Raw genomic sequence first — 21,915 nt, forward strand, 5'->3', positions numbered from 1 at the left:
CTCTGTCCCCCTCTGTCTGATCTTCTCTAAACCTTTGCTGTGGGCATTGTTTTCACAGGAACAATTTGGGGATGAGGCCCGCAGGCTCCCTGGTGAAAGGAGGCCCTGTTTGGGGAGTGTGGAGCGGCTGCAAGGCTGGGTGGGGAGACCACCAGGAATGGCTGTGCTCCCCTTGCACACAGACTGTTTTTCATAGCGAGGCATGCACACAACCCTCACTATTGAACAGATGTTATTTTATTACCTAAAGCCTTTTTTTTTTTTTGGTTTTTGAAAAAAACAAACAGGAGAGAAAAAAACCACCTCTACCCCAGAACCCCCCAGAAAAGAGGCCTGTTCTGGTTTCCTCACCATAATAGAATTTTCATCACTTTGTGGCTTCCATGGCACTTTAACCCTTTCCTCTTGACCTGCTAATCCTGAGGAGCAGCTCAGGCTTATAGCGAGTGCGGGGCTGTCTAAGCATTTTACACTGATTACCTCTCATTTAATTCTTAAAACCTCATGAGTTTTTAAGCCTGCTAGTATTATTTTACAGATGAGAAAACTGAGGCTTAGGACAGTGAAGTGACATAAGCAAAGTCACACAGCAGCTAAGTGCTAGAGTTAACCTTTGAAGAGGCAGCCTCTTCCAGAGTCGGCTTGAACCACAGATGCTCTGAACTGCCCTGAATGCACTGCAGTGCCCAGGAAGCATTTGTTGGAGCCTCAAGAATAAGAGAGTAGAGCTAACATGGGCACCGATGATATAAAGTGGCAAACAGGGGGCCCCAAAAATCTGAGTGCTGTTGTCGGATATTTATACTCCTTTGAGTCTTCAGAGTATAAAGACAAAGAGACAAAGAAAGGGTTTGATTTGGGGAGGTCACCCCCACTGGCTATTTAGTTCAACTCATCAGTGACGCTGCTGGCCCCTACTCGCCATTCACTCTACTGGGGCTTCAGGATGAATGAGAAATAATCACTGACTTCACAGAAAAACTAAGTTCTTTCATAATTAGTATATTATTTTCTAACTAATTATCAAAAAACTCAAGTAATAAGTTTTGGCCTAAGTGCACACACATTATACAATCTTGACACAAAATAAGGAACAGGAATTTGCTTCTTCCCTTGGCTAACTCTTCATATTCCAACACATGCCCTGCAAGAAAGAACTGTGATGTTTCACTTATTTTACAGCGAAACATGAAATTTTGGCTAGAACTTTTTCATTTAAAATATTTTATATGAGAAATTATTTCCTACTGTGAAGTTTTGAGTTAATTATCCCTATTGCCAATTTTTCTCTGATACAAGAGCTTAAAAAGAAAATGTTAATCTAAATTTTATTTGTGTAATTCAGTGTGAAATATAAACAAACACCATTTGTACAATATGGTTTTATCACTAAGGCCACCTCATTTGCATATATGTTTAAAGGTGACATTTGAGATACTTTCTGTATTTCAATTATATATTGTTATGAGTAAACCCCTCCTCCCTTAAAAAAGACTGCTAGAATGTTGCTAAAGACTGATGGGATGACATGGTTTTCTAATGAGGGTCCCATTACTTATAACTACCCAAAATGTTCTGAAGGAAAGCTAATTCAAGGACAACTACTTCTTTGGAGGAAATAAATGCTCAAAGACCAAATCAACCACACAAAAGGCCCGCAAAGCATCTAGGCAGCTGGTGGTCCCAGTATCTGGCCTTCTGTGTACAGTGCTCCGCTGGACCTTGGCAGAGTCAGAGGCAGAGATCTGGTCTGGCTGGGACCCAGATCAGGGGCCATGAATGGATCTTACTTGGTCTAGATGGGTGTTGTTCACTTAGCAATGAAAAGAGGATTCAAGCACACCTTTTAAAAAGATTCTCAAGTCCAAATGTTTTAGGTCTTTAAAGGGATGAAAGCATGTGGATAATTTATAATACGCTATAAAAAGGTTAGCTTTCTGCACTGCCTGGAGACAATGCCCTGCTGCCCCCTTCCCAAGCTCCGCCTAACATGCCATACTGAGCATCCAAAGGAATGGCCAAAGACACTGGAATCAATTCCACAATAACCCTTCTTCGCTCAGATACTGGCAGTGCTCTGCAGATCTCTTTGTTATTTGTGGCAAGTTATTTGCATGTCTTTGGCCAAAGGGGGAAAAATGAAAAGCAGGGAATCTCTCAACTTTCTGGGTCCTCTTTTGATTCGTTATCCGAAAAAAAAAAAAAAAAACCCCAAAAACCCACCGCCTCCCATACTACTGTACAAAATAAGACCTGGAACAAATTTAATCTCATGAGCATGTTAAAAAACACTGTTAATCTCATATAGTCCTCTTTGCCTTCCTGAAAAAGAGGTCAAATCTGATATACACGTAAGAACAAAATTCTGGGAACAAGAGTCAAGGCTAGAATCCGTACTGAACAATTTTCAATGGAATTCACATTGTTTACCATTTCAGGCAAACTCACAGGGAAACTGGCTGCTTAATCTTTACATACAAGTGTATTGACTTAAGACCAAAAAAGGCATTTAAATCTGTATTTAAACAAGCCTAATTAAGTGGGAAATTAAGACAATCATTTGGATAACTTAAGCCAAAAAATGTTGGGGCCATAATTATTTGGGTATTTCAGTAAGAATATTTTTACTTGAATTGTGTGTATAATTATCTTGATTCTCCACTTCACTTTGCATGTGTCAACATATAATAAATGAACAGATGTTCTTAGAATTACTGAATACATTCATATTCAGTCAACAGGAGCAAATTTAGGCCCTCTTTCTCTCCAGTTTACTACTATTTCCTAGAAATGTTTTTAAGGACAAGGTAAGAAGTGAAGAAAGACATTTTGAAGCAGAATTGATTATTTATGATATACTATCAGATGCAATTGAGCATTTAAGTTTATTTCATACGCCAAGTCAAGAGATGGTCAAAATATGGAATTTTAAATTATATTCTCCAATGATGCAAACTACTGGTGTAGTAAGCTATGATCTGGCAGTAAGTCAGCCTAGAAATTTCATCAACACTTGAATTTCACTTGGTCACCAAACTAACCACCATTCCAAAAAAAAAAAAAAAGTATTAGAAGCATCCAGCTCCATATTTTATAACCTACTTTTCCATTTCCTACTGTGTACTCATAAATTCTTACAGAAGTTTCTGAATTGGCTATCTGAATTGTTTGCATTGTTTTACAGGTAAAAACCAGATTTGGGAGCTGCCCCAGAGTCTACATAAGATTTTTAAGCAATCCTTAGAACTTAATGAAACATGTCAGTGTTACATTATAATCTAACACTTGAGTAAAGTGAACAAAGAGAACCTGTGGAAATCAAACACACCAAAGACCAAAGGGTGAACGTTCACAAAGGATGAGTGCCCTCCAGCAGCATCTTACCTTGGAGCCAGTCTCTGAAGTAGTGCAGCCACATTTTGGGAAGCTGTTTATTTTCTTCCAACATGACATACTTCACATTACTGAAACTCTTATGAAGGTCATAAAGTAAGTGCTGGATATTCGGGTAATCTGCTTTCTGAGTGACTATATACATGTTGTAGAAAGAAAAGTATTTGAACTGTGCAGCAATAAAGTCATATTCTCTAGTTTCCCGAGGCACAATGTCTGTAAGATCCAGCCCATCACGCACTCGGGTGGTCCCATAAAGGCTGACCCCCAGCAGGCCCAGGAAAAGGAAGATCACCACGACCTGCAACAAAATAAGGGGCCCGAGATCAGACCCAGAAGAACATAACCGACTCTCTCTTGACAAAGATGAGCTGTTTGGTGTATACCTCACTCTTACCATAATACTGCCTGGAAATAGCATGTAGGGGTCATTTTTCCAGAGCAATAAAAACAGAAAATCATGGTAAATGCATTTTAAAACAAGCTCACAAAGAATAAAATGTTAAAAATGCAAGGAGTTGATGTAAATTTGAAAGAAACATTTGCCACATAGAGATTCATGCCTGTAGAAGATGAGCTCATTAAAATGGCCTCCAGCTTTAAATGGGCTGACTCATTAGGAGGCCTGAAATATATCACATCTGAAGAAGCAATCTAATGAATTTCAAAGGCGCCTGCTTTGTTATTTTTTGAAGAACAGAGTCTTCTGTTTTGGTAATTACCTTGGCTTTTGGTTTTAAGAGGAAAGGAGCATAGTGCTTCTCAGCAAAAGATGAAAGTGTCCACCTGGTGCAGGGGGGCTCAAGGCAGTGGAGGCTGGAGTCAGAGAACTGGGAGAGCAGGTCCCTTGTGGAGCTGGTGCTCTCGGGGCTCTGGCAGCTGAGTGTGTCCTGAGCCATGGTGACGGGCTGCACGGAGATCTCGGAGCGTGGCTCAGCAGTGGTGTAGTACACGTGCGTGTGGGGGTCATACTCTGTGCGAAGCTGCACCGTGGACTGCATGGTGATCTGGGTTTCATGGGCGAAGCTGTGGCTGCTGTAGGGGGGTGGGGGGCTGTAGCGGGTGTTATCGTGAGTCTCTGTGTAGGCCTGGGGTTCAACCTGAATCACTCTGCTGACACAGGGGCTGAAAGAGGGGGAATTATATTGTGGTGGGATACTGAAACAAGGAAACAATGCCTTCATTTTTGCCAATGACTGATACTACCTACTTTACACAGTTCTGATTTAGGAACAAAATGTTATCACTGAACTCCACAAACATCATCTGGTTTATCTATCTGGACAGAGACGTAAGTAAGTCAAAGGAGGCCAAATGGATGGTTGATCCTGAATCTGGCTGACAAAAATCAGATTACAAGCTGATGAACCTCTTTAATGCAGAATTCCTTTAAAAAAAGACTCAAAAACCAAACCACCCAAAGGGTGATATTTTTTCCAGATGGTGGTTTTAAACCATTGTTCTGCCCATAGGGATACAACACACTCCCAACGATCAGCAACACTGGTGTGTGATGAACAGTGACCACGCGTATCACAACCTCAGGGCTGTTGAGGATGCTCAAGGGAGGGGACAGACCCTGTGACTCTGACGTCCCCCTGAGAAAGCATCCTCTGTCTATCATCTCCCCTGTGTCCAGCACACTATTAACTATACTTCCTTCCAAGTGCACAGACTAAGAAGTTATCTAAACATTACCACTATGTTCCCAGCAAATAAAGGCCACAGCAGCCAGGAAACGTACCTTGTAAAACAGCAGAAAATATCCAATCTCCTGTCCTCACGTCGATACAAATCCATGCTGAGAATTGCAGGAAAAATCAGCAGAACCATTGCAAAATTGAACACCACTACTACAGCCGCCTGGGAGGAAAAAAAATGTAGAGGTCACTAACACATCTCCTCCCAGTCAGAGGACTGCTCTGAAAAAATAAAGATGCTTTAAACAACATCCTTCTTTTACTTTCTTACTGAAGTATTTAAACCGGAAATAGATGCTGGAATTTATCACTTTGCTTCTCGTCCATCACTAACAGACTATTTGACTATAATAGGAGGGACTCATCGTGATCCTTTCCATCTCTAAATAATTCCTTGAGTCCATGGGGTACAGACACAGGAACTGAACTAAACTAACATCTTCTAGCAACCTAACCGAACCAAACTGACAAAGGCAGAACAAAGAATATACCCGACATTTTACTTTAAGACAAAAAGAAACATTTTCCTCTTAGAATGCTCCGAAGAGTTCACTCAGCCCTGGTTTTACACTTAGAAATTTTATATATGAAGTGGATCGAGTATATCAAAATGTCACCTTTAAAACATGAAATAAAATTTCAAACACATCCCCTGAGGTTTTTAATAGGCACATTCCAAACAGCCTCTGGAGTAGCCTGGGGGGGTGTGTGAGCACAGTAACATAAAAGGTCAAGGAGAGTTAAGCAGAAATTCCTGTGTGTGACTCTAGTGTGCAGAATAAATAAGTGCAGATTCAAAAGTCACTCCATAACCTAGAATAAACATGGGGCTAGATTCTGTAGTGCTTTGGCAAGTCTCCTGCTGACCTAGTAAAAATTATACAATTGGGCTGTTAATAGGGGAAAGTCAGCAGAGGACAGTTGAAAGGCTCTCCCATTCAGAAAGGCACGGAAAGAAGGAGCACAATGAAAAACTGCGAGTGGAATGCTAAGCAACCAAGAAATCATCAGAAATTTGCTTGAAAAATAAAACCTCTTACGAGGTTTTTCAAAGAACTGCTTAGTTGTAAAACCATCTCAAACTGGGTAAATGTCTCAGGGTGAGAAAAGAAAACTTGATTATAAGTGGTATGAAACAATATCAGAGAACTTCGCAAATGTCTTTGGATAGTAATTTTTGAATTTATGCTTGAGGTGAAATGCAAGCCCAAGTTTTGGAGAGATGCTTTTCAGTGATTAATACTCTGTCCAGTCTACAAAACCAAAAAATAACCAAGAGTCTCCTACAAATGACCCAATCCCTCTCTTTTTAATTTGCCTTGAAAACTCATCAACTCAAAATATATGAAACATGTTAACCGGCCACTGTGATAAGGTATTTTAAAGACCTGTCTAATATGTTACAAGCAACTCACTATTTTGACTAGAGGGTTAATCTAATAGGCAAATAATTTAAAAAGTCAGGGCTCCATATTAGCTATGGAAGACACAAAGATAAATAAGACAAAAATCCTATTCTCAAGGAAAGACACAGTTAGAAACAAATTACAGTTTAGGCTGATAAATGTACTAATAAAAAGCAGGCCAGAGTTCCAGAGTGGCTCAGAGGAGGGGAAACAAGCAGCTGGGGGTACACATGGGGGTGGTCAAGAAAGGTTTCTTGGGAGATGGAGAAGACAAAAAAGGATTTTGGGAAAACCAGGGAGGAAGGATGTGTGGAGGAAATTCAATAGGTGGTGTCTGAGTTTAGGAGCTATGAAGCATTGCTAAGTTTAAAATTCTGTTAAGAGTTAGAGAAAGGGGCAGGAGTGATGGGAGGTCAGGTAGCTAAGTTACACAGGATCCATCTGATTCCTGCTGCAACCAGGAGGTGGACATTAGTATTGCTGTCATCCCTGTTATAGTAAAGACCACTGGTGCAGAGGAAGGCCACCTACTTGAGGTTCCCAGTAAATTGGACTCAGACTCAGGCTTGATGTGTCTGTCTCCGGGGACAGACATGGTGACCAGTGGGGTTGGGGGGTGGGGGTGGGGGCAGCACGGGTAGGATTCCTGACCAATCAGAACAGAGGGGAGAATGGGTCTGATTCTCAAGGGTTTTCCAGGAAACCTCAACCTTGGGGGTTGGATCCTTTCAGCTTCTCTTTTTATTACAGTCATGCTTAGATCAGGAGTATAATACAATAAGAAACTCTGGGCATCTCATTTTGAATACAAGTTCCTAGGGATGGGAGCAGAGACTGTGAAAAAAGTTCATATACACGAACATGTATACAGGTGGCCCAGATGTCGTGGCCAGAACAACACAGATGCTTTCTGCAGTGGATGGGGGATGTATCTGATACCAGCCTCATCCATCTAAGAAATGTGATGGGCATCTTGCTCCGTCTCTTTGTGGTAGAAATGGTGCAATGAAAGAAGAAACCCAAGGTGGTCTCCCATCTCAGCTTATTGTCCAACAGCTTATTAAATACACAAGCAGGGTATTTTCTGACAAGAAAGTAGTAGAACTCCAATATCCTCTAAAGAGCACGGAAATGGTAAAAACAGCCAGCAAGAATTTCTCAGTAAGAGAGGAGTGTTACCACTAGAGCAAAGAGCAGTTTAAGAAATTTTAGGTAAATCTGAAAAGCTGATTTTATACCAGCGTTTCAGGGGATGATTTTATACCATCAATCAATTCTAATTGCTGTGCTTAAAGGAAATGTCCCATTCCCCTGCAAAGCATCTATGGGTGGCCCCACTGAGACACTTGCAGAGCACAGAGGAACTGGCCTGCCTAGAGGGGCCCTCATCTAAACCCTCTTACCATCTGGAACAATAAGGCATCCTGTTTCAGGAGTTTTCATTGAAGAACAAATACCAGTTACCAGCAAAACCCTGGTGCACGGCATTGGTTCTAAAAGAATTATAGACAGTGCCACTGCTTTCTGGTATAGAGATGGCATTTGGACAGATGGTGAAGACTGACAAAGAGGTTTCTTTGGGAAAAAAAATCTATTTATCTTGACAAGGTTACACAATTGAAAAAACTTGACAGGGAAAAATTCTAAATGTCAGTTTATTACTGGACAGAATTGTTTTCGATACATCCCTTTAGATGCTTAACCTATAGCATCCTGAAAATACAAATGAATAACCAAAGTTTCAGCTTAACATGGGTACTAAAGGAAAGAGAAATTATATAATGGTCGACTTCAAATGTCAATACATTTTAAAGGGAACCAAGCATAAAATTTCTGATGGCTACTGCAAAAATCATGGCATGCTTTTTTTCCTTACATTTTCCATCCTTTTTTTTTTTTTAACGGAGAATGAACCAGTATCACAGGAGGTCATTTTTTAATAAATGGAGATTCCTAGAAGCTGTAGATGCAGTTTTCTAGATACTCCACTACCCTGGAATAGAAGTGCAAAACCAACAGCATTCAATTCATCTCATTAAGGTGCTTACCTTAGGAGAACTTAGCGAACTGGATTTTCTAAAAGACGTAAGGAAAACTCATGTAGCTTTTCAGACCACCACACCATAGGATATCATTAAAGGAGAGTATGCCTTGATGAATCATCAGTTTGTACTGAGAGAGAACAGGAGAAAATGAGAGAGAGGGACAAGAAGAAAAGAAGGAGTGTGAGGCAGCCAGAACAGCGAGGGAAAAAGCAGGCAGAGAAGGACAGAGGGAAGAGGGAGGGGCCCACAGTTAAAAGACTCTAGAGCAATTTCTCAGTGCCAGAATCTGCTGTATACAAGACAAAAGCAGGCTTTCAACAGATGCTGCATACATGTATGCCTGTGCAAAAGGCATCCTACAATTTCAGCTGTACCAAAAAAATTCATAATTAGTGGGCATCTGTTATTTACCTTTCGTATTACTGAGCAGTTAGATATATTTTCATTTTCCTTGAATTTTGGTCCCACTTTTAGATTTCATTTATTCCTCACTACTTCTATTTTTATGTATTTATAATAAAAACTTAAAGAACCTTTTTTAGTATTTCTCTTTGGGGAGTTCTGGCGGTCATAGTGATGGGCACAAAATTTTACACCAAATATTAAACAAGTGTAGTGTCCACATCTAGTAAGATCACTAGTTGCTTAGTCCTATATAGATGATTAGTGAAACAAGATTCATATCGGAAGGTTATAAAAGAGCTGAGTATGTTAATAAAAATACACATATAAACCTAATCTATGATTTGTCAATTTCTTCTCCTGGTCACAATCCTTAGAACCTTTTGGTGATTAAAAGGAGCAAAGCAGCATGAATAAAGCTGGATGGATGTAACAAAAGTTTAAAAAGTGGCAACAAAATGTTTCCTTTAAAAACCTGGCCATCTCATGAGTTACTATTGCATTGTAAGACACAGAGAGAAAGGAAAGTCACTGCTTCTTTAATCTTTCTTGGACAACAGATGAAGCTTTAAGATTCGAATTTAATTCACAAAACCTCAATAATATCCCTGAGGAAGACCATGTCACAAACTGGTCAAGTAGCCTTCTTTATCTGCTGTGTTGACCAATTTCAGGATGTCCCATGAGTTTCAAGCAGCTGAAGAGCAATGCCCATACCATAGCTGCATCCCCAGTTGAGGGAACTCTTCATTCTTACAACTCAGATGGCTCCTTGGCACAATATCTCAGAGGCCTCTAGGTGTGAAAGGGCCTGGTTTGGAAGGAGCAGAACAAAGAGGGACAAACTTGCATAAGAAAGGGAGAGGAATTCTGAGTTTTTTGGGGCAGCTTGAGAATGGGGTAGGGAACCAAAAGGAAAGAGAAAGGTAGCAAACAAGGGACCACGGAGCTCCCCCAGGCAGAGACTGGCCGGTATCTCCTCACCTGGTGAAGCATCTCACGCTCAGTTTTATGTTCGTGCCTAGCCTGGGCTACACTGCAACCTCATCCCATGTCAGTGGGTCTGCTTTGTGCAGTGGCTTTGTGTTGGGGGTTGCTTTAGGGAAATCAGGGCTTTCCTGGTGGCTCAGAAGGTAAAGAATCTGCCCGCAATGCAGGAGACCCAGGTTCAATCCCTGGGTCAGGAAGATCTCCTGGAGGAGAGCATGGCTACTCACTCCAGTATTCTTGCCTGGAGAATCCCATGGACAGAGGAGCTGGCGGGCTACAGTCCAGAGGGTCACAGAGAGTAAAACAAGATTTAGTGACTAATACTTTCTCTACTTTCATTCAGGGAAATCAAGAGAGGGTGGCCGGCAGGGGAGGGCAGTCGAGCACAGAATTTAGAAGCGGGGTGATTAAGAACTGGCTGCACCAGGGACCAATCCAAGGACTCCTGCTCATCTGCAGCAGGGGCCTCTAGGCGTCCCGCCCAGAGTGGCCTGGTACCATTTTAGTTTAAAGAAAAGGGCAACCCCCTAAGGCAGTCGGTTATGAGGATGCCTAAGCCTCAGGGCTTGAAAGGAAAGGAAAGAACCCGAGAACTTTGTCTCAAAGGGAGTGCCAGCATCACTGTTTAAAGAAGCATCCACCCCAGAAAAGAGAGCCCCAAATGCTGGCCTGCTTCTTTAATTCATGGTGGTAAAACCGTAAGCACATCAGTGGAGAAAAGGAGATGCGGGAGGCTCGCTGTGAGCACAGTGCTCACAGAACTGGTCCCTGGAGACGCACCTGCAGGGAGAACGCCCGCAGAGCGGGAATTGGGATCAACGCGGCCATGAAGAAGGCTGTGACGTTGCTGATGGAGGTGAGGGCCACGCTGGCTCCCGTGCGCTTGAGGCACTCCCCGGTCCTGTCCTGAGAAAGAGAAACCACAGTGCTGGGAGCTGCAAGGTGGGGCCTCAGACAACAAGTTGTCTGAACAATTAACAATTCAAATAAGTGGCAAAAGAAGAGAACTAGTATTTTACAATGCTTATGTGAGGGGACATCTCTGCCTTTCTCTCTAACACCAACCCTGAAAACCTATCTATCTATAGGCATGTGTTGTTCATGGTCATTTCTACCCAAAGCACAACACTGCATGATAATGATTTGAGTAAATTTTTAATATGATTAAAAAGGGGCAAGGAGAAATGAGAATAAGGTGACCAAAAAACTCAAAGAAACAAATGTGCACTCTGGAACAAGTGTCCTAAGATTCTTCTAACTTACTTATTTACAGGCAGTAATGTATCTTCTGACTTGGGACTGAAATAGTTACTGGGCCAGAGTGAGAAAAGGCAAAGGACAAACACTCAAGAACACAGAGGGATTTCTGCTCTCCTCAAAGCTTTCTTCTTTTGTTTTTCTATTACCTCAAAAGGAATTCTTTTATTCTGTCCCGTTTCACTAAATGCATGCGCCAGAAGAAAGACATCATCCACACCAACGCCAAGAGCAAGAAATGGCAAAACCTGTAGTGGAAACACAGCACAGTGACATTAGACAAACGAGGTCCAATTCTGAGAATCCTAAAGCCATTTAAAACATTGCCACCAGCACCCCTAGTAGTTGCCCAAAGGATAGCTTACATGAACTCATGAAAAACTTACTTTTATCTGATAGTTAAATCCCCATATGTAGAAGTTGTAGCTCATAGTAGATCTTGTACATTACTAAGTTCCATGTATAATAATTTTTTAAGTTAATAAATGAAACAGAATCTAACTCATTTAAAGCAGTGATTCTCAGAGCGTGAGCCCTAGACCAGCATTGATAGGAGCTGGCTAGCCACCGCTACCCTAGATGGGCTGCATTAGAAATTCTGGCAATGGGGCCCAGCAATTAGGTTGCATAAGCCCTCCAGGTGATGCTAATGCACATTCAAGATTAAAACCCACTGCTCGAATACATAATATAAATTCCACTGATAAATGAGGCACCTCTGACTAATCAACAAGCCCATTCAGACCTGCCCACTGTCAAGCGGTCTATTTAGAGACAGCACTCTCTGAGGAATGGGGCATCCAAGCGAAAAAAGCCTGGAAGACCCTATAGGTGATACGGACACACAGGAGGCCAAGTAGGCCAAGCCTGGAGAGGGGTGTTTGTCAATGAACAGTGGACGATGGCTCCTTTAGTACCTGAGTTGTTGCAGCATTAAAGGAAATCCCGATCAATGAGCACAGGCCCAATCCTGCAGCCACTGACAGTGCAACCAACAGGACGCCAGCCAGCCCCACGGCACCCTGGGACTTGGAGCAGTCCCAGCGCAGCATGGTTAAACAGGCATAGGCAAGCTGCAAGCAGAACAGTTGGGGCAGGGGTTGGGGGGGAGGTGAAGGAATGAAGGGGAATTGGAGGAGGGGGGAGAGGGAGGGGGAGACACAAAACAAAAGCCAAACATTAGAATGTATAAAGATTCTAATGTTTTCCCCCACCCATCACCCCAAATCAAAAGGTAGAACTTATTAAATCCCAACAACAACAAAAATTTACATTACAGACATCACACGAAATGATACAAGTCAAAGATGGGCAAACTGCAAATGGTAATAAATGCTTTACATGACCACTTTCTAAACCGTTATGAAGCCGAGCTCTCACTGTCTTGGATGCACGTGTGTGTTAAGAGCAGTTAAAAAGCAGGGGCAGTCATGAAAAGGTAAAAACTGAAAAACAAAACCAACCCCCTCCTCCCCCGAAGAAGTGAATTGACTGTGTGTTACCATCAGTAAATAGCCGCTGGCCACTCGGATGACGCTGACATCAGAGAAGGACTTGAGGATGTCATCCAGGGTCGTCGTGGTAAAGGAAAGCACCTTCTGAGTGGAGTTCTGAGCAACACTCTGATGAACCACCTGTGGAGAAATTCCCAGATGGGATTTAAGCTGCAATGAGCTTCAAGAGCACGGACTTCAAGTGACATGTCCCCTTTGCCTAACCTCCACTACTTCTGGATGCCTTAAAAAGAGTTCTACATGATTGGTATTTGGACTTGGATTAACATGAAATGACCTGGGCGCAAGACAGTGAAGGCTATTGCTAATCAAGTGAGAACGTGGAGCTGCAGTAAGCTAGTGAGCCTGTGTAATTGAAGTTCACTCTGAGAGCTCTATTTACTCTGCGTCTGAGATTGCTATTCTCCTCTCCATAACTCCACAACTGATCTGCGGGTCCATCAGTTTCCCCCTAATCCAAAACAACTCATTCTTATGGGCACTCCTCCCCCACCCCGCCCCTTTCATTTGCTGGCCACTTTTAAAAGGTCACATGCAGCTCAGTGGAGGTCACTGCTTGGGAAACAAAGGCCAGCTCCTGTCACATGACCTAACCAAGGGGACTGCAGCTGTGAACAGATTCTATGCCTTGCTAATGTTTTCCAGACACCTTTTCTTGCTAACCAAGTGTTTTTTTAAACTCTGTTATGCCTCAGCTCTGGGGTTCACAACTGGTTCCTCACAATGTTTCAGGGCACTGCAGTTAGAATTAGCATCACCCAGATAGGAAGATTTTCAGTAGAAAGAAAAGGAAAAAGTTCTCATCCCACCAGATTCCCAGAATTACAATCTACTATGAAAATAAATGAGAATGTAAACAATGTTTTAAAAAACATGAAAATGAAGTACTTCGTAACTAAGGGGTTTGTACTAAGGTTCAACGGGCATCAGAACACCAGCCGTATACCTCCACATACGTCCTCTGCCAAGCCTCCAGGATGGCCGCTGCTTTGTCCTCATTCCAGTTGATGTGCGAGACATACTCATAACCCTTGAAGTGTTCATACATTTGCTTGGGAGTCATTAACTGAAACATGGTCTGCAGAGCATGGGCACTGTGATGGGGTGGAAAAGCCACAACATGAGCATCCCCGGGGAGCAGCTCTCACTGTGCAAAATCCCCACCCAGCACCCGTGACTCACCGCAGCCATCCAGTCCTACGTGAGCACGTTTCCATTAAAATGGGACCTGGATGGTTATTTTATTTAATAGATTGATGTACCATATTAAAGGTGTAACCTTACAAACCTTTTACAGATATACCCCCAAATTAAATTAATAGGCAATTTCCTTTCTCAGTTTCTATTCAATGAAACAGGAAGGGTAGGGGAGTAGATAGCTTGACCAGATATGCTGGGCTCAGCGTTGCATGCTTGCTTGTGCAGAAATCCCAGACGACGGCTCTCTCGAGGGAGAAATCTCAGACGGAGTGCCTGACACTTGACGGAGCGGAGTCCATAAGTGCACAGAGGATAATTCTCATTTAGCCGTCAATTGCTGGTCTTTCCTTTTTACAGTCTGTGACAGGGTTCAGCTCATATCACTTAACTCCACATGGTATGACCAGTCCCTCTTGCCTACTTTATATTTTCCCCAATTTTCTATGTAGTAGGTAGATCTTCTAAAACTCTATACTCACTCACTATGGTCTTGATGAAAATGATAAACCTGTTTTTGAAAGTCACCCCAGAAGGTGACTTTTTGAGCTGGTCTGGTCACTAATATTTTCTAATATTCGATTACACCAGACAGCTAGCTAGGAGAACAGTTAAGTATTAATACAAACACACTTGCAGATGTCAGAAGAGAAGTGGTCTCTGAGGAGAGAGCAGGCGGCTTGGGTCTTCCGTGCTGGATTACCTGACAAGCTTCCCAGTGCTGTTCTTCACCGTGCCACCCACAATCAGTTCCTCCTGCCAGTGCATATACTTTCTGGATAATCCATGACACCCACCATTCAAAACAAGGGCCATATCAAGAGGCTGAAATAAACAGACAGCCACATAATTACAGGAATTAGTAGGCAGGTCACATGCCTTGTTAAAATCCAGTGCATTAAGGGCTTGTTTGTTTCAGTGAGAACATTAATAACAAGGCTAATGAGAGGCGTATGGCAAATCTTACAGCAAAATTTAGCTCTTTAAACAAACTTAGTTCCACAGACCAAAAAAGTTGAGAGCAAAATCTTAAAAACAAGAGAACTAAAAATGGGGGCAAATATCAAGTTTTTCTCCCTCCCTCTCCTGAGGAGAACGCAATGGCTGTACTTACTTTGGTTGTATTTTTGTTGGGGGCTGTGGCGGGACAGTCTGGATCAGCTGGATTGAGGCAGGGCCGGTCCATGTAACCATGACCAACTTCAGCCTTATTCAGCATTTCCTCCCAGCTGTCCACTTGATAGTTTATTTTCTTTAACTCTTCTAGGAATTCCAAAGGGTCAAAGTTTGTCCACTGCAAAGGAGGCTTACCTCTGTGAAAGAAATTAGGAGGTGAGACAATGAAAAAGAGGCTTCTAAGCCCTGAGTAAAATAACCAGACTGAATCCAGATTACATCTGAATTGTACGATGCTTTGTGGGGATACGACTATAATTCTGGGACCCTGGAACAAAAATGAAATGCTCCTTTTCAGTATGCTGCTATGCTGTGCTTAGTCACTCAGTCGTATCCAACTCTTTGTGATCCTATGGACTGCAGCCCTCCAGGCTCCTTTGTCTATGGAGATTCTCCAAGCAAGAATACTGGAGTGGGTTGCCATGCCCTCCTCCAGGGGATCTTCCCAACCCAGGGATGGAACCCAGGTTATCTCCCATTGCAGGCGGATTCTTTATGGGCGGAGCCACCAGGGAAGCCCAAGAACACTGGAGTGGGCAGCCTATCCCTTTTCCAGGTGAACTTCCCGACCCAGGAATTGAACCGGGGTCTCTTGCATTGCAGGCGGATGCTTTATCAGCTAAGCTACCAGGGAATCCTCCTTTCCAGTATCCCTATATGCAAACCTATATCGGGAAAATAATTCACGAATGGACATGGCAAGCAGAAAGCTTATAAATTAACAAAAACATTAAAGAATCTTTACTTGCTTATACAGGATATTTAATACCTAAAAACAAAATTAGCCAAATGGGTGCTCCGAAGCAGAAGACTGAAACCCAAAATTCAGGGGGGAGGGGAGGTGGGGAGGAAATCACAAAGTCAAATTAGCATTTGCCAGCCTAATAAATGCTTTGTAAATGTCATCAATAAAAATATTTGATCTCCATTACCTTTAATAATCCCATACTTATGAGTGCTCTCTGACAGCCCAGCAGTCAACCCCACAAGACCCCTGCTGCCTCTGCCATCACCGCCATGAAGGACACTTCCCTCCACACTCACTTTTGAATTTGTGCTGTTGACAGACCAGAAAGGCTTTTGGCTGCCTGTTATGTGGTTCAAACCACACTGTAGCTGCTCAACCAGGCTGAAGTCATTATTCAGAATCTCCCAACCAGAAAACATAAAACCCCTTATTTCCCATCTAAAACTGTACACTGAAGGTCAGGGTATGGCCATTGCAAATTGCTTTTGCAGATATGTGCAAGCTAGAAGAGAAACAATAACCCAAGCACTAACTCTTGCATAATTAACTGAAAATGTCTACATTAATTAACAATTATTCCTTAAATGATGTGGTATACATAATATTCAACTGTGAAGCCTCCCTTACCATGGCCTTCAAAGATAGTAGGTTTCTCTCTTAAATGTCATTAATGTGATCCAAAGAAAGGTTAGCATTTCACTTAACAGGAAGATCTTAACCTTTAACATGAACCCATTAATAAATTCTCTCCTTAAAAAATAAGCTAAACCTATGTAAATGCTAGGTCTGCAAAACTGCAAACATTTTAAAGAGTTAAAAATCACACATACTCTGAAATAATTTGCATTTTATTTGCATATAAATAGGCTGGTAAAAGTGAATGAAATTTAATGATGCCTACAGAACTTTTTTTGAAAAGAGGAAAAACATTCTGCCCTCTCCCCCAGCTATTCACTCAAAACATGCACATGGAATTTCAATGTTTTTATTCAAAACTAAAATAGAATAAGCAATGATAAAGTAACATGAGAAAGATTCTAGGGTTTAGAAATCACAGAGATCAGAAAATAAGATCACACACTTACAGTAGGTATGCCGTCCCAGACTGTAACTTCGCCCCTTCCCAGAAGCAATCCAAAGGTGTAATAATTAAACAAGGGTAAAGATACTCTATTATCTGTCAAAGTTGAAAAGAACAGGCCATGCATTATGCTAATGTATACTACTGGGCTATTTGAGAATTTTTTGCAAACAAAAAGAAAATATATACCTGATCCATGTAACCTGTTTCTGTGATAAGTTCTCCAGATTTATAACACAAATGTTCCAATTTCCACTGCCTATAAAATAAAAAGCAGAGACAAATATTTCTTGTAATAAAGGAAATCTGTGCAAAATCAGAACTACAGAATGTACAGAAAGAACTCCAATTTTGATCACTTTTCAGTATCTGTCAAAATGAGCAGAGCTTTGCCAAACAGATTCAACAAGCTTACTTTAATGAATAGATAATACACAACTGTAATTAACATGTGGGGTGTTTATGTAAATGAATGCTACCAAAGTACTTGAAAAGTCTTGTTTTCTTAAGTGTTCTCCCAATAATCTTGTTTACACCATTAACCTGCTTTTCCACATACATTAAACAACTCTGGGGCAGATAATTCAGACCTGAATTGTCAGAAATTCAAAATAGGTGGGGACTAAATTAGTGAAGTTCATTGACTGGATGAGCAAGCTCTGGGAGTAGATGATGGACAGAGAAGCCTGTCATGCTGCAGTCCACGGTAATGTCCTTATTAACAGTGTTCAAAATGAATGTTTCTCCTCTTAACCACAAATGTAAACAACATTTCCAGGTAGATTGGTTTCCCACTTTACATTCTTCTATTCTTGTCCTACAGAAATTATATTAAATATACTGATCAACAAATACCTCTATTAACTATCATCTGTCTATTATAGAGTTTTGTTATCCCTAAAAGAGTGCTAAATAAACCCAGACCTTTTCCCCAAGTGTATCAGGGAAATAAGTCCAATTTGGAAAAAGAGAAAACTAGGAAACGGTAATGATGAGAATTCCAAGTAAAGAAAAACATATATAAAACTCCCTCTAGACTGCTCTATTTCATTGAGCTCCTTTTTCTCTCTTATACTAGTTACCTAAAAGGGCATTCTGGACTTTGCCCTCTTCCTTATGGAAACTTCCCATATATCTCAGCGCCTTGCTGAAATGCCACCTTTCTGCTAAGCTTTCTTTGATCAGTCCCATTGAAAGTGACCCCTTTCTCTTGAACCCCAGAACAGTGCCCTCCTTGTTGACAAGAGCACCTGCAGGAGAGACTGCCTGTGTTTGCTCCGTACCTGCTTCTCTGTATTGTCTTTCCTCTGCCTAACTATAGGCTGTCAGCTCCGAAGAGCAGTGCCCAACTCACCCAACCATCCATCCACCTACCACTCATCCATCTATACATATACTTACATTTTAATTCCACGCAGCACAACACGTACTATCTAGCACCAGTAGGTTCTCAACATCACTTATCAACTCTTTCTTACACTTGCTTGAGAAGGGCATGGCTATGCTTCAGAAAATCCACTTGGCTTAGAGTCAGAAGAAAGGGTTTGAAACCTGGCACTACTATTTGATAACTATTTGAACTCAGACAAATGCTTTAATTAATCAAATTCTAGTTTTTTCACCTAAAAAAAAATGAAATAGGTTGAATGAGGTATTCTTTAAAGTTCAGGTCAATGCATAAAAGTTCTCTGGTTCCATTGTTGTGTAAGATGGTGATTTCATTGTACAGATGCTCCCACCTTCTCCTTAAGTGTGTAAGGGACAAGCCCTCTTAAGGCAGGGTCCCGTTTTATTAGGAATGCTTTGGGTATGCTTACAGCAGCCCTGGGACACCCATTTCCAGGTTCTTTATGGGCCTCCACTTGCAAGCCCTGCAAAACTGCACTGGTTGATTGCTTCCCCGACAGCACTCCTTACAGACTGAGAGGGCTGTGCTGAGAAGAGTGAAGATGGGCTCTCGGGCCAAGTCTGCCTGACAACAGCACTAAAACCCCTCCTTCCCTTTTCCAGAGCCCTTCCAGACGTCCACGCACCTGATCTTGTTCTGGTAACCTCCTGAGAAGAAGAGCGCATATATGATCACAAACTTAGTTCACAGATGAGGAAATAAAGGTATGCCAAAGACAGATGACTTGTCCTACACTGGGGCCTGAGGACTTGATCTCCAGCTGTGTGGGTTTTACAGTCAATCCAATTAAGACCATGGAACTTGGAGGTTACAGTAGGAGGGACGAGTACAGATTTTGGTTTTACTCTCCACCCTTCATTCTCTTTGGACAATGAATATATCTACCCTGCTGCTTCCTCTTCTCTCCTAGGAGAAACTGTACTTGCTAAGCACTCAGTTTAGAGGTGTTTGATGATGGGCAGGGGCGGGGGGGAGGATAAAGTTAGGTGAATGCCAACCCAGAGGTATTTTCAGTTCTAGGAGAAGATTCAGTTTAAATTCAGCAATCCAAGCAGTTACTTAGTCAAGCAACTCCAAGTGCCTGCTCTGATTTAAGTGCTGAGGTACAAGAATGGATAAGATGTGGTCCCTACACTCTGATCTAAGTGTTGGGGTATAAGATTCGATAGGACGTAGTCCCTACACTCTGTTTAGATAGGTAAGAAAAACGACTGGTGGTTTCATTCCAGAACTCTTCTTACGCTTTTACTACATCCACAGCATTGCTAAATCAGCTACAAAGTTGAAGGGCAGTATTTTGCAAAGGTGTGTTAATCCACCTTACTCTGCCTACCTGTCCCCAGGAATTCATCACAGTACTTCAAACTATTTTTTTGTTGTTTTTGGTAACACACACCAACTGTTCACATCTGTACTGAATACAAAGTAATGAGAAGTAACTTTCTTATTCTTTGTGAATTGACAAAAATGTAACTGGTCCAGAAATATCTAAAATAGTGAAACATCTTTGGAATGGGTAGGCAGCCACCCAAATGGCTGTTTGAAGGACCATACTCATTTGGGTAGAGTGCCAAGATACTTACTGAAAATACATTGTAAAGTAATGTAATTCATATGTTAACTAAACTCTAGAGACAAATCAAGACTTTAAAAATCATTTCACTGGAAAACTATCTGAACTAACTAACACTCCAGGTGTACTTCCAGAGCAACTTTATTGACTAAAACAAAGGAGTCTAAAGGCAGCATGCTCTCCCCACCACCTTACCTGTTATACATATATACATGGACCCGGCTGGCCTGGAGCGCCGAGTCCAGGTGCTGTCGGAGCGCTTCTGTGGTCAGGACGTTAGCACCTTCTTCCTTGGGGGTCTGAATCATGAGTTGAGGATTAAACATAGCCTCTTCTCCAATCTTCTGACGAGTATAATTTAATTCACGACTTACTCGTCCACCAACTGGTAAACATGTAGAGGTTTCAATTAGAACAGCAAAATCCCCAAATTCACATTCCATTATCTCATTAAAAGGAGCAGAGTACGTGATAAATGAGCTCTGGTCATGAAGATGTATGGCTGATGTTAGAGGAGTAACGTTCACTTTATTATGATTGGCAATGTGAACTCTACCAATAACAAACATATTAAAAATACTCACTAAACCTATTAACAATGGTCCTGCCTGTCACATACGCAAACCTAATGCATGCGTGCTTTGTGCACCTTCTAACTAATACACCATATGTATAAGGGGGAGGGGGAAGGAAAACTTGAGACACCTTTTCCTTGCAGACCAGACCAAATACCCCTGTTACAATTTCTTTCACTTGTATAAACAATGTGGCCCTGCAGTGCATTTCAAGATAAATGGCTTCAATTTACACTCTTCTCCTAAATAATCTGGCAAAGGTAACAAGGAAATGTTTCTCCTTGTTGGAAAAAGAAATAAGGAAAGGTGGCAAATGTGTATTTAGCACAAAACTTGCCAGGAGAAAATAAATAATGTGATTCATGTCAGATGCACAAGGGGAAATCCCACTTGAGAGGAACCACATGGATCCGCCATGGCTGTCTTGGGAGGCCCTGGAACCTGCTCTCTCAGACTCACGTGTTCAGCATCCAGAAAGGACAGGTGTCAGGTTCTGAGTCACCTGGGGGTGGGCTGCCTGTGTTCTGGAAGCTTCCCTAGTAAGTCTGAACCCCCACCCCAGAATCTCCAGCAAGCAGCCACGGCTGGGCATGAGAAAAGCCAGCACGATGAAGCTCAAGTAACGCTGTTACTAAAAACTGCTTGTCTTCTTCCTCAGGTCCTAGGTTATACTTCAGTTAGGGCTTTAGAACATGCCGAGCTCAGGATGCTGCAACATATGGCAGAAGGGACTTTCACTTCCCAATGGGGCTGTGTGCGCAGATGGGCCGTGGGCATGGATGGGCGCTATGAGAAGAAGCTCTGAAGAGGCTGCTTTGATTCAACATGGGTAAGTCAGGGCTTTGAGGGAAGGCCCGCAGGGGCAGCAAACGTAAGAGAATCCTGGAGCACCCACACGCTCCAGTTCCTACAGGCACTGTAAGCTGAATGTTTACTGAAAAGCAGGCCTTCAGCTATCTTTCAGAAAGAACCCTCAAGGATCACCTCAGTTTTCCCACGAGGAGAAATCCCTTTTCTTCAAGTTTAGTATTCAAGGACATAAACATTTGGTTTGAGCAAGTAAATAAGTACTGGGAACAGCGGGTTGTTTAGTTCTCTTGGCATATTTTATAAACAAGAGAGCAGGATAAAAAGCAAATAATGCCCTCATTAGGAAAACTAGTCCAGATTTGCAGACTGGCAGGGTCATCTGTGCAGGTTCACGCAGATGGCCAAGGCCACCGCAGTACTCTATGAGGTGAGGTTGAACATACTGTGTGTGTTTGAGAGGGAAGAGGAAGGGGGAGGGGAGGTTAAGTGGGAAGCGGTGGTTGGGAGAAGAGAGGGGGAGAGAGAGGGAGGGGAAGAGATAGAGAAATGATCAGTTGGCTATAGAAACAACTTAGATGCTGTAGAAAATTTTGATAAATGCCCAGGGAATTATTGAGGCCCTAGCAATAAATGCAGTTAA

General features: G+C 42.1%; 1 protein-coding gene across 3 annotated transcripts in view; it reads right to left on the reverse strand.

Moving 5' to 3' along the window:
* The window catches only part of PTCH1 (patched 1), a 66,125-nt gene that overhangs the window by 16,360 nt on the left and 27,850 nt on the right, over positions 1–21,915 (reverse strand). For 2 of the 3 annotated variants that reach the window (XM_068974087.1, XM_068974085.1), the window contains exons 3-15: positions 20,086–20,275; positions 17,099–17,168; positions 16,914–17,005; positions 15,019–15,217; positions 14,608–14,729; positions 13,654–13,801; positions 12,696–12,827; positions 12,111–12,266; positions 11,343–11,441; positions 10,717–10,842; positions 5,138–5,256; positions 4,116–4,518; positions 3,385–3,694 (exon numbers count right to left, since the gene is read on the reverse strand). In XM_068974087.1, coding sequence (XP_068830188.1) covers positions 3,385–3,694; positions 4,116–4,518; positions 5,138–5,256; positions 10,717–10,842; positions 11,343–11,441; positions 12,111–12,266; positions 12,696–12,827; positions 13,654–13,801; positions 14,608–14,729; positions 15,019–15,217; positions 16,914–17,005; positions 17,099–17,168; positions 20,086–20,275 — 2,166 coding nt within the window. The remainder of the gene's footprint in view (positions 1–3,384; positions 3,695–4,115; positions 4,519–5,137; positions 5,257–10,716; positions 10,843–11,342; positions 11,442–12,110; positions 12,267–12,695; positions 12,828–13,653; positions 13,802–14,607; positions 14,730–15,018; positions 15,218–16,913; positions 17,006–17,098; positions 17,169–20,085; positions 20,276–21,915) is intronic. The other variant, XM_068974088.1, reaches the window with a different exon arrangement.

This window comes from Capricornis sumatraensis, chromosome 6 (genome assembly GCF_032405125.1).
Source record: "Capricornis sumatraensis isolate serow.1 chromosome 6, serow.2, whole genome shotgun sequence".
In the NCBI taxonomy this organism is placed as follows: Eukaryota; Metazoa; Chordata; class Mammalia; order Artiodactyla; family Bovidae; genus Capricornis; species Capricornis sumatraensis.